Below are 12227 nucleotides of genomic sequence, written 5' to 3' on the forward strand. Positions count from 1 at the left end.
TTAATAAACGGTGAAATTATATAAAAGACAAAACTTTAGTGAACACATTAGCTAGCTAATCATAAGTACATATATACTAAGTGTGAATAAGCTTACACTGAACTTGTTGACAAATATATTGACAAACAACTTTAATGTGTTTTGTCAATTCATGTGACACTAGGTTAGAGGCAACATGCATGGCCTCTTCATTATCACAAAAAAAATATCATTGAAGTAATAATTATAAAACTCAAATCTATAAAAATACTTTTGAGCCAAGTTAGTTCACATATCGTAGAAGTCATAGCATGATATTCCTTTTCATCACTAAAATGAGCTACCACATGTTGTTTTTTACTTTTTTTTAAAAAATAAATTACCACCACTAAACATGCAATATTCAGTAATAGATCAACAATCAAGTGTATTACCTGTGCAATCCAAATCAGTGAAGCTTATGATATTAGTGTGTTTGTTGCTAGTCATAACTATCTCATGGCCAATCATGCCTTTGAAATACCGTAAGATATGTTTTACCATGCCAAAGTGTTGAACAATTAGAGCATGCACAAATTGGTTGTCTATACTAATCACAAAAGTGATATCAGGTTGTATGATAGTCAAGTAAATAAGTTTATCAACAAGCTTTTGATAATGACTAAAAGAATCAAGATGTTCACTTGAAGAATCAAGCTTCAGTTTGTTATCAGGAATAGCAATAACAAGTTTACTATATAACATGTCATCATCTTTTAGTAAATCAACAATATATTTATGTTGACTAAGAAATAATCCTTTGCTAAAAGTTATCATTTCAATTCCTAGAAAGTATTTCAAATAATCAAGATCTTTAATAAAAAATTATTGTTGGAGAACTTTTTTTAGTTGAGCAATAGAGTCAACATTATTTATAATAATAATGAGGTCATCCATATAAATGAGCAAAATCAATTTGTCAATTATATCGAGTTGAAAAAATAATGAAAAATCAGTCAAAATTCTAGTTAAACTAAAAACATTGCTTATATTGGTGTCAAGAGCAGAAGCAATAGTACTTGAACTTTGTTTCAACCCATAGATAAATTTATAAAGTTGATAAACCAAATTAGAATCTCTACTGTAAGAATGTCCTTGAGGAAATTTAATAAACACTTCTTGAGATCTCTATATAAAAACATATTTTTTACATCCATTTGAGATAATGACCATCCATATATGATAACAACAAATAATAAAACTCTTATAGCAGACATCTTAAAAATTAGAATGAATGTCTCTTTATAGTCGACAATAAATTTATGAGTAAGGCCTTGAGGTACAAGACGTGCTTCATATCGATCAACTGAATTATCAAAGTTAAACTTTGTTTTAAACACCCAATGATTTTCAATGATTTTCAAATGAATATTTACCTTTAGGGAAAGGAATTATACTCTTTGTGTTATTTTTAGCAAAAGTTATCAACTCTTCATCTATAACCTACTATCATACAACTTCTTCTTGGAAATTTTTAGGCTTATGAACATTTGATATGGTTGTGAAGAAAGTTATATGCAAAAAAGACAATCAATGATAAGTAAAGAAATTAGTAACTGGATACCTAACTATGTAAATAACATAATCTTACAATTTTATTAACAAGTCCATCAAGGATTTCTTCGAGGATGTGGCGATCAATTGTGGGAACTATAAGATTCTTGCACATTGAATTCATTAGAGAGGTCCTAGAATGCAGATTTGTCAATGTAATGATATTCATTAGAAGGAACCGTTATAGTGCGTGGACTTCTCGAGGAGTCAAGAGCAGGGATAGTAATCAAATCAATAGAATTAACATTCGATAAAAGAAATAACTTTGTCAATATCTTCCCTTTATTTCATGTCAAAAAATCAAGGGTAACAGAATCATAACATTTATCATTTTTTTTATGAATAGCCTAGTAAAATGCACATATTTTCTCTAGAATCAAGCTTGTCACGATAAGTTTCCAATAAATGCACAAAACATATGCAACCAAATATCTTAAGGTGAGACAAATTAAAGTCCAGCGCTCAGTTGAGTAAGCGATTAACAAGATAAGTAGCAGTAAGAACTTTATAGGAAATAAAATATTTTAGAACATTTATTTGAAGTATAATGGCTTAAGTTTTTTATTCTAGTAAACCAATGATTTTTATGTTCTATAATCCTCTTTTGTTGAGGTATGCCAACACAGTTAGTTTAATGTACTATGTCATTAGAACTCAAATATTATGTCATGTCATATCATTTATTTAGTGTAATTATCAGATCGAGGAATTTGAATAAGGGCTGAAAATTAAATAGTGACCAACATGTCAAAATCTTTAAAACAACTAAATATTTTTTCACTCTTAGTTTTCAATAAGTAAACCTAGGTAACCCTAAAGAAATCATTAGTAAAGATTACAATATAATTAAAACCATCAAGAGAAGTAGAAAAAGGACTACAAACATCTAAATATGCAAGTTCAAATGTATAGGTAGGTCGAGATAACAATAAAGTAAAAGAAGGTCTCGATGACTTGGAAAAAAAACTCATAATTGAGAGATTTCTTAATCAAAACCTAATTTATTTTGCTAAAAACAAACTCTAAAGGATGTGCTAGATGAAAATGCCATAAAAGACGTTTATGTAATGGAGTGAAAGAGTCTAAAAACCCTTAGAAACTCGAGAATCAGGGAAGAAATAATAAAGATCATGAAAATAAGATCATTAACTAGTCATCTTCTTAGTGACGAGATCTTGAAAGATAACCTTGTAAAGATTAAACATAACTTCACAATTTAAAGAAGATGTTAACTTATGGATAGAAAGCAACTACAATGAAAAAGAAGGAACATATATAACATCTTACCCTACTTTATCCGAAACAAGTTTCATTTTGCCCTTACCCTTTACAAGAGCACCCTTTCAATTAGCTATAGAGATAAGAGTAAGAATGAAAAATTGTTCAAGAGCATAAATGTTGATTAGTTTATTTAATATATGATCTGTGGCACTAAAATAATTAACTCAAAGATCATGCAAAATACTGAGTTCTAATACAGTCATAAAGGCAAGCATAATACCTTGGCTAGTTTCTAGATTTACATCAACTAAAAAACCAACAAAATAATTGAGAAGTGCTACAGGATGATCATATCCTTAACTGACAGCTTCATCTTGAATCTTTCCCTAGTCGTGCTTATCCTATAAATAGTTTGCAAAATCATTTAATAATGTAATAAGATAGAGTGAATTTTTCAATAGAATAAATAACCAAATGAGCTTTATGTTCAGTGACTTGTCTTTTATATTCCTTCTGATCCTATACAAGCTTGGGTTTTATTTATAAGTGAGGAAGTCAATAATGATCAATTATATTGCCAATATTATGACAATATTGGCACTTTAAATTTAGTCATTTGCACTTATAAGGTTTTGCTTCAGAAGATGGACGAGCAAGATAAACATGAACATCCGGGGTGTTAGGACTAATATTATGAGTCATAACTTTTTGGTGGATTTCTTCACGTTGAATAGTTGCACAAACACTTTTCAATGATGAAAATTCTGAATTTATCAAGATATGACTTCGCAAATCTTTAAAAACTAGGCTAAGAAGATCTAAAAAGTACAATCCTTTTCTATTCTTATATGCAAAATAAAAGCATCAATAGTATAGGGACGATTAATCTCCAGTGCACTTCAAAGACCTTTCAAACTTACCAATAACTATACAGACAACTTTCTATCTTGTTAGAGATTAGCGATATCATGATTGCTATTAACCAAAAGAGGTAATTGAATTCATTTAGCAACACTAAACTTAACCTTTAGGAAGTGTTGGCATCACCATCAGATACATTTGTCAGAGGAGGAACCACCTTTGAACCTTCATTTGCAATATATTTTGGGTTTATTTGAGAATATAGTTATACTTTTCAAAGTGTTTTTCATGTCAACATATATCAAAATAATGTTTTTTTTTATTTTAAAAAAATTATTTTTAAAATCAGTACATCGAAACAATCCCAAACATGCAAAAAAAATTAATTTTTAGCAAAAAATTTGAATTTTTTTGAAATGTAATTTGTACCGTGTTCTCAAACATTCTTCAACTTGTTATCTTCCATGACATAACAAAATGTAAATGGAGAGGAAAGGATCAGTGCTCTAATACCATGAAGAATTTAGAGATTAAACAATATTGTATCTCTTTCTCTCATGAATGATAAAAGTATATGTAAAAGAGAGGGGACAATATTCATGCTATTTCATTCCATAATGTTGGCTTAATTCATGCCTAGTCAATTATCAATCCTAAAAACGTCTTTACAAATTATCCTTAATTACCATCACTAATCTAGGCTACAAATAAGCTAATGGCAGTGAGATGTATACAAAGGATATTCTCCCATACTTGTTTCTGGCGCTGGATAATTTTGAGACACATAAAGTCTCATTATTACATTGGCAATGAAATGTTTTAAGCAATTCTCTTGTATGTCAAGTTTTTTGGTTATACTCCTTGAATTCAACTTGTAACAGTCTCATTCCCTTTTTCTTACAATTCTGGCTGTTGCAGTCTTCTTTCTCACTCTCTTTTCGATAGTTCAACTTTTCAGATTGTGCTATTTGTTTGATTTTGACACTTCATGATGGGATTTTGCTCTCCTTATCATGCATTTACATTGGGTTCTGCTATCTCTGAAATGGGATGTGGGCATCGGTGTTTGTTTCTTGGTGCCAAATAATAGCCAGTGTCATTCTCTGTTGATCAACTTTTAGCCTTAGGCTTTGATTTGCTAGGGAAGGCTCATTTCACACACACACACGCACACAAAATCCTGAACTGCTTACCTCATAAGATGTGCCTTAGTAATGTGCAGCCGCAGTGGTACGCTTCCCTTTTTTTCGGGTAATCATCTCTTTGGCTCTTATTTTCTCCTCCCATATCTCTAAAGATAACATCACAATATCATTTCATATCTCTTAACCTCTCTTTCTAGCTGCTAGCAGTATCTCATTTCTCTTTCTTCTCCTTTCTGTCTTGTTAATTTCTATGAAAGAGACTGGCTACCACCTAGAGCAAACCCTAGCCACAACTTTTATGCCTTCCTTCTCTCTCTTTTTTTCCCACCATTTTTTCATTGCGTTTTTGCATGCTCATTAATTAAAAGTTACATGCTAAAAACAAAAACCTTGGATGTGAAAACTGCTTGTGTTGACGCTGTGTGGTTCTGTAGCATAGGGATGGCTTACGGGTATAAGATCGGACCACATTAATTAGGACATCCATGGTCAACCATTGCTATCAAATGGCTCAAGTTTTAATTGGTCCAAGGTGATTGTTGAATCCCTTGTAGGACCACAAATGGGTCCTTCTGCTTGGAGTTTGACCAAGGGAGCGGATGGATAATGTTACAAATTTGGAGTTACTTAGGCCAACTAGCTAGTTTCAACAACTGGATAAAAAGAGCTCAAAAGCTATCTCCCACTTCCACCTTTTTGTTTCGAGGTTTTCTAATTTTGTAGACCCCATCTTCTTAAAGTTTTTATTGGTTGTCTGTCTATACCTTAGCAGCCTCTTTAATGGAGTTCGTTTTTTATGGGATATTGTGACGCCTATGCGGGGCTGTGGAAGGAAGCAAGTGAAAGCAAAGGATGGGTTATATTGAGATTTAGCCAGCTAGATTTCATTTATCAATTTAATTAACAGCAGGAATTTTGATATTGCAACTCTTTAGATTCTTCGAGGGTGATAATAGAATGTTTCTTTACACAGAAAAATCAATCCACTGACAAGACGTCAATCGAAGATAAACTAGCAGTAGTGGAAGAAACTAATTCACAGTGACATATCGTCGGTATTGTTAGGGAAAAGAAGGAAAAAAAGCATTATGTTTTCTTTTCTGAACGAAGCACTTCAAGTTCGAAAAGAAACGAAAGGAGCAAAATTAAAACAAAATCCAGCGAGCTCTAACCATTGATTTTGCCTACATGGTGCTGGTGGTAAACAGCTGGGGCGAAAAGGACTAGGACCTGACGGAAAGGTTATCTAATGCTGGGAGACAAAAACTGATTCTTCTATCATAAAGCATACGCTTCCTACTACCGTACCAAATGCTACTAACTAGCGTTGGATTAATAATCGAAGATCGAAACCCATAGACAGCTGCTCTTAAGTTGGAGGGTCATGCAACCATCGTAACCCATCGGCTCTGTGAGTGCCACAATCAGATGGCAGGCTTCCTTCTGAACCAGTCAGTACTCGCAGGCTGTTCATTTCTTCTTCTTCTGCTTCTTCTTTGGTTGAAACAATTTACAAACCTGGGTGGCCTTCTCTTCTTTGCAGCATGCAAGTCTATTTTGCGTTTAATATACCACTCTTTTTATGATACGTAGAAGAGTAACTGCGGGCCTGAGGCAATCTAGCCCGAAGTTCTCTTGAGAAGATCTACATCCCACCTTGCTTTCACTGTTTCCTCACTGTTGGAACAGAATGATTGGCTAAATGAATAGAAACAAAAAAAAAAAAACAAAAACAAAAAACAGCTCCGAAAAGCTAGCTATTACACACCTGTAATTATCATTTGCACCACACCTGAGAACACCCATCCATATCATTGTTTCTATTACAACTGTTTTGGTGCCTTCTAGTGGCTTAATTGAAACCTATACTTCAAATATGGATGCAAGTTTTAATATTAAGAAACTTGCAAATCATTAATGAGTTGATATCATGCATCAGGAAAAACAATCACAGTACAATTCTCTAGATCTTCCGCAAAAGATCATGAAAACAACTTAATCATCTCGCACTATAATGTGGTGGCGGTGCTTCTCTGATCAATCAACATACTGGCATCTCAATGAAGCAGCAATCCACATCACAAACAAGCAGCATCAAGCTAGTTGATCCAATCAATCAATACCGAGCCATGTATCAAGCTATGCAGATCCAATCAGGCTCTTAACCAAAACCAGACCTTCAAAGGATTCCAGCAACAAAAATATTGTCGCAGCAACGCCTTCAACCTTAGGACTCGCTAGTAAATAATTGACTCAATAGTTATCTCTATTCCATTGTAAACACCCATGTAAATATTTGCTTTAAACAGGAATAAGACTGGTTAATGAACTCCACAGAACTCTCAGACACTGAAATGAACCTCAACTTCCATATCTGACTCTCACACAATACTCAAATATGCGAGCTATTAAATCAAAGATGTCCAAATCTGGAAGATACAATTCAGCCAGCGGAAGGGTTGGACCTCATCCATCAGCTCTGCCCATATTCCCCTTAGTCCTCCACTGACTTGCAGCTGGCCATCGATTCCGACTTGAGTAACGAGATTCTGATTGGGAACCATCCTCAGGGTATCTCCTCCCTTCCGCCTGACCCTCTTTACCATATGGCCGCCGTTTCACATAAGGCTCTGATTTAGGAGAATTTGACTTCCTTGTTTTATCCAGTTCATATGATAATGGCTGAATTCCCTGCAAATCAGGTTCTGGAACAAAACCTATAGGACGTTTTGCTTCATCCATTTTTCTAAATGTGATTGATATCCTATGACAAATGCAGGGAGGGAAAGGAAGCAAATTATCTATCCATAAAATAAACAAATGAACAACTCAAGAAGATCTAAAAGTTGTTACATCAAATTAGCAATAACAAGATCTCAAAAAGATTCAATGGCTACCTCTTTGTTGGAACTGATGGCACACAATGCTTAGCCACATCGGCTCCATTTCCATTTAAGACAAGAACAGATCTGGAAAAAAAAATGACTAAGATTCTGGTTCCAAGACAACAAATGTGGAGTATAATCAAATACCAGGATGATAATTACAAGATCATGCACAAGATATTATGAGGAAAAAGAAAAGGGCAAAATTGATATGCCTGCAAGGAATTCACGTAAAGGATTGCACATTAAGACTTACCCCACAGGAAGAGGGATGGCAATTGGACCATCAAAGTCACCTGCACCCACAACCTTTAAGTTTGATCCAAATAGTATATTGCACTGGCTAAGAAATGACACAGTACAGAAAGGTCGAACAAAATCATGGCTGTCAATATGAGGTGGTATGCAGTCCCATTCTTCATAAATGTTAACAATACAACTGTCGGGCACACAAGTCGGAGGGATAACATGCCATTGGACCAGCCTTCTAATGATCACTTTAAAAAGGTCAGGTATAGGATCTACCATTTCATCCTGGAGGATGCCTGGGGGATTACCATTTTTATCCTGCCACCATAATGTACTTTAAGTTTTAACATTTGTGCAAGGCATAGTATTAAAAATTTTGAATCGCTATAAATCAGAATGTTGATGATATGTAGCAAAGGGATCAGAACTTACAATTGCGTAATTGTAACAACAACCAAACTGGAGGGTCACACGCCCTTTGCCCTTCATCCACTTTTGTGGAGCTGAATATGTGCGCTCTGCAAGAAAAAATCAGAACAATGATATGTCAAATAATTTAACATTTTCCAGAATATATATTTTACGGATATCAACTCACAAATTGATGTAAAGGGAAGCTTTTAGATTTAAATTCATACCTCTACTGATGAAAGCACATCTAACAAATCAGTAGACTCATGTGAAAAACAGCTAAAGCACTATTTACAATCAGTGAATGTATTATGGACTCACTCACATCCATGCCATTGGAAGTGGAATATAAAATTCCAAAAAAATTACTAATCAACACTGAAGGTGAGTTTTGAAAGCAGTCTGCAAATCATCATGGGTATCAAGTTGACAGTACAAAAAGAATGTCAATGACAAAGCGTGACCAACTTATCTCAAGCAGCGGACCATAATACATTCTCATATAGGTGATACAGAATAAGTTGAGATCTGCATTCATTAATTCCAACGTTTTATTCTTTCAGAAACAGGACAGTCTATTGTTTTAGGTATTTATGAAACAATCTTAAATTTATTGGCATATGAAGCTATGAAGCACAAAAGGCAAGACTTGTGACCAACATGGAACCATAAACAGCAAAAACCAGAGAATGTTAAGCATTTCCACTTGAGAACATATACCCACAACCAAAAGTGGCTTTTAGAATTCTGTCTTATGTTAATGAAAGAGTGAGATATTGTATATCAAGGGTTTTTATTATTTTTTATTTTTTATTACACTAGATGCTTTTAGGCAGTCAGTATCTATTAGTCAATTGTCACCATGGAACATGTAGAATGTTATATTTAGTGCTTGTATGCTATATTGATCTTTGACGGTGCCGGGAAAAATGAGCAATATTAGCTTTCACTTTGCTTTTAAGAATGCATATTATCAAGAATAGCATAAATACGAGACTACATGTATTCTAGGAAGCTCAGTTCCTCAAACACACCAAACCAGTATGCAATGCATTTAAGTACAAAATATAACCGAGCAAAGAGAATAATTCTGATTGACCAACATATCCTCTTATAAGTAAAAAGCTCATTAACAGATCAAATAGAATAACATGTGAAAACAACCATTTATGAAGCCAACCTTTCAACTCTCCCTTTTTCCCTTTCTCTTGAAATGCATAAACATAATCAACAATCCTCTTCTGCTCCGCAGCACTGAAAATACCCGTATGAAGCTCCAGGCCCTGGAGAATATTAGTAAGCTTTCCATTAATCTTCTCAAAACACATAAAGTCCTTCTTCCTCTTCACATTCATAAACCGAATGTATTCCCTTTGCTCCCTTGGTAATGTAGTAGGCTTCCCAACAACCTTTGTTATCCTCAACCCACCAGTTGAATCATTCACATTAACCATCCGTGCATTTAACTCCTGCTGTTCTTGTTCCTCTTCTTCCACAAGCTCATCTTCCTGAGCCATATCAGCCCAAGACATCCCCAAGCGCCATTCACTATGAACTCCACTACTGGAGGCCTCTGAAACAGGTGGCTCAGACCACCCATTTATCCCGTCTTTCCAACTACCTAAGGAATTCGTGTCATCATCCTCTTTCAAACTTCCCACAGAATTATCTTTACAATTACCATCAGAACCACAATTCCCGTTTGACGATTCCACATTAATATTCTTCGGCAAATCCCCACTCTTATCTTCTCCTTGGAGTTCTACAATAATTACCAGACATGCGAAAACCCAAACTCTCAAAATCATTTAACAGTAACAATTCAAAAAATAACCCTGAACTTCAACAAAAATTAGCACAAATAACAGTAACACAAACAAATACTAGTTCTCAAAAAAAAAAAACCTAGCTTTTCAGGAATAATCAAACTAAGTGATGGTATATTTATTTTTTAAAAAAATAAAAATTGGTTATCAAGGTAATAAACAAGAACAAGAAAGGTTAATTCGGGAAGAAAAAAATTGTGGAAACCTGAGAGAGAGCGAATGCGATCGGAGAGGGTTTTGGAGCAGTTATGACAGAGATCCCGAGAGAGGTATGGGAGCCACGTGGAAAGAAACTCCGATGCGATATTAAGATCGGAAGGTTGATACTGAACGAGGAACCGGTCATCTTTATCCGATTTATTGAGTTCGGTCATGGCTGCCTGAGATAGTCACTCTGGGAGGGGGAAAGGTTGGGAGAGAGAGAGAGATATGACTCGAAGCACGAAGTTTGTGTGGGCAGTGATAAAAGGAGTGTGCGTGTATGGTGGGTAGTAATGTGAAATTGAGTGTTTATTTGGGGCATTTTTGGAAATGTGGATGTTGGTGAGGATGTGTGATGGAATTATTATTCTTGTTATTATTATTAATACGGTGAAGGGATCACAAGAGGGTATAATTCGTATGATAAAAATAAGTTGAAAAAAGAAATGTTTTGAGTTTATACTGAGATGTGATAAGATTTTATTATATTTTTTTAATTATTATAAAAAAACCATATATTATATTGTTTCTCATAAATATTATTAATAAAATATCTATATAAAAAACATAATGATTTTGTGTATCTTATTATTTAACTCAAATCATTATCTTGAATGTTTTTTAAAGTGCTTTTTATTTATTAATGTATTAAAATAATATTTTTGATTTTTAAAAAATTATTTTTACACTAATACATTAAAATGATCTAAAAATATCAAAAAAATATTAATTTAAAATAAAAAATTAAATTTTTTTTAAATATTTTTAAAATAAAAAACAAACAATGTTTTCAGGAACAAACTCAAAACAATGGTTTTAATAAATTGTGTTAATAAAAATTAATTTTTCTATCTCTAATGGTGCCAAAATTTCTCCTTAATATGTAAAATTGCTAGACAATACTTTTACAATTTGACTTTCTAGTTTTTCTTCTTTTTTTTAATAAAATTTAAGTTGGGCCTAATCATGTACATCCAATAATAAAATAAATCTAAAAAGTTCTAAAACGTTTAACAATGGTAGAGACTCCATGGGAGAAAAACCAACTATAAAGCTTTAGTTTAATTAAAGATTACTCAACTCAAAATTATAGAAGATATAAACAAACAATTTGCATGATGATTGTTAGCTTTTAAAAGATAGAAAACATTTAGGTGTTTCTTGTCGGTTCTGTTCTTTCGGTTTCTTTTATTTCACTATTATTAACAAAACAAAAGATAAAACATGGTATTAAAACAGTTAAAAACAAAATAAATTAGAATTCAAAGGAAAATAAAAAAAAAATCAAACTAAAAAGGGCTTTGGAAACCCTAGATGCCGTATATAATCTTTTTATTATCAAGAGAGAACAATCTTTCTTATTTTTCAAATACCAAAGCTCTCTTGAAAAATAAATTGATAATCCAATTTATACTAGATCTATACCTCATCCCTAATCTTTTTAGAGTTAATATAGAATTCAATTATCATTATTTTTTCCAAATAAATATAAGAAAAGAATATAAATAATTAAAAAAATAGTTATTTAAAAAAAATCATATGTCGGTCTTTTCAAATTAAAATTGTTTTTATCTTGATTTTGTAGATATTCAATCAATAGCTACCAAGAAACTGAATACTCATTGTTTTAATAACAACAATTGACACTCTTTTTCATTTGAATATTGAATGTAAGAGATGGTAACTTGATTAAAGATTCCAAACTTTTTGTATTTTCTTAAAGTATTATGCATAGGTTGAACATGCTTCAAGGCATGCAAAATGAAAATAAAAGCTTGAAGAGGTCATTGAAATATGTGGTCATAGATAATGAATTTCAAAGAAAATATTTAATGGATATTATTTTTTTTAGTGAT

The 12227-nt window shown here is 32.9% G+C and overlaps 1 protein-coding gene across 1 annotated transcript; it reads right to left on the minus strand.

Annotated features, from left to right (window-relative positions):
• Positions 1 to 6530: 6530 nt before the first annotated feature.
• Positions 6531 to 10641, minus strand: LOC105138728 (2-oxoglutarate (2OG) and Fe(II)-dependent oxygenase superfamily protein). The gene is made up of 6 exons (XM_011044902.1): positions 10376 to 10641; positions 9525 to 10106; positions 8366 to 8451; positions 7941 to 8251; positions 7697 to 7768; positions 6531 to 7563 (listed from the first exon to the last, which is right to left on the minus strand). Exons 1-6 carry the CDS (start codon positions 10542 to 10544, stop codon positions 7266 to 7268), a joined length of 1518 nt encoding a protein of 505 aa, XP_011043204.1. The 5' UTR covers positions 10545 to 10641; the 3' UTR covers positions 6531 to 7265.
• Between the last annotated feature and the right edge of the window lie 1586 nt (positions 10642 to 12227).

This window comes from Populus euphratica, unplaced genomic scaffold (assembly GCF_000495115.2).
Source record: "Populus euphratica unplaced genomic scaffold, PopEup_1.0 scaffold82.1, whole genome shotgun sequence".
Taxonomy (NCBI): Eukaryota; Viridiplantae; Streptophyta; class Magnoliopsida; order Malpighiales; family Salicaceae; genus Populus; species Populus euphratica.

What these genes read in the sequence shown, in the direction of transcription:
- LOC105138728 (XM_011044902.1), bottom strand. Translation starts at nt 10,544, where the DNA reads ATGACCGAACTCAATAAATCGGATAAAGATGACCGGTTCCTCGTTCAG. An exon ending in GAAAAAGGGAGAGTTGAAAG is followed by an intron (nt 8,452 to 9,524) that starts GTTGGCTTCATA and finishes TTTTTCTTGCAG; the next exon opens with AGCGCACATATTCAGCTCCA. An exon ending in CCATCAGTTCCAACAAAGAG is followed by an intron (nt 7,564 to 7,696) that starts GTAGCCATTGAA and finishes CATTTGTCATAG; the next exon opens with GATATCAATCACATTTAGAA.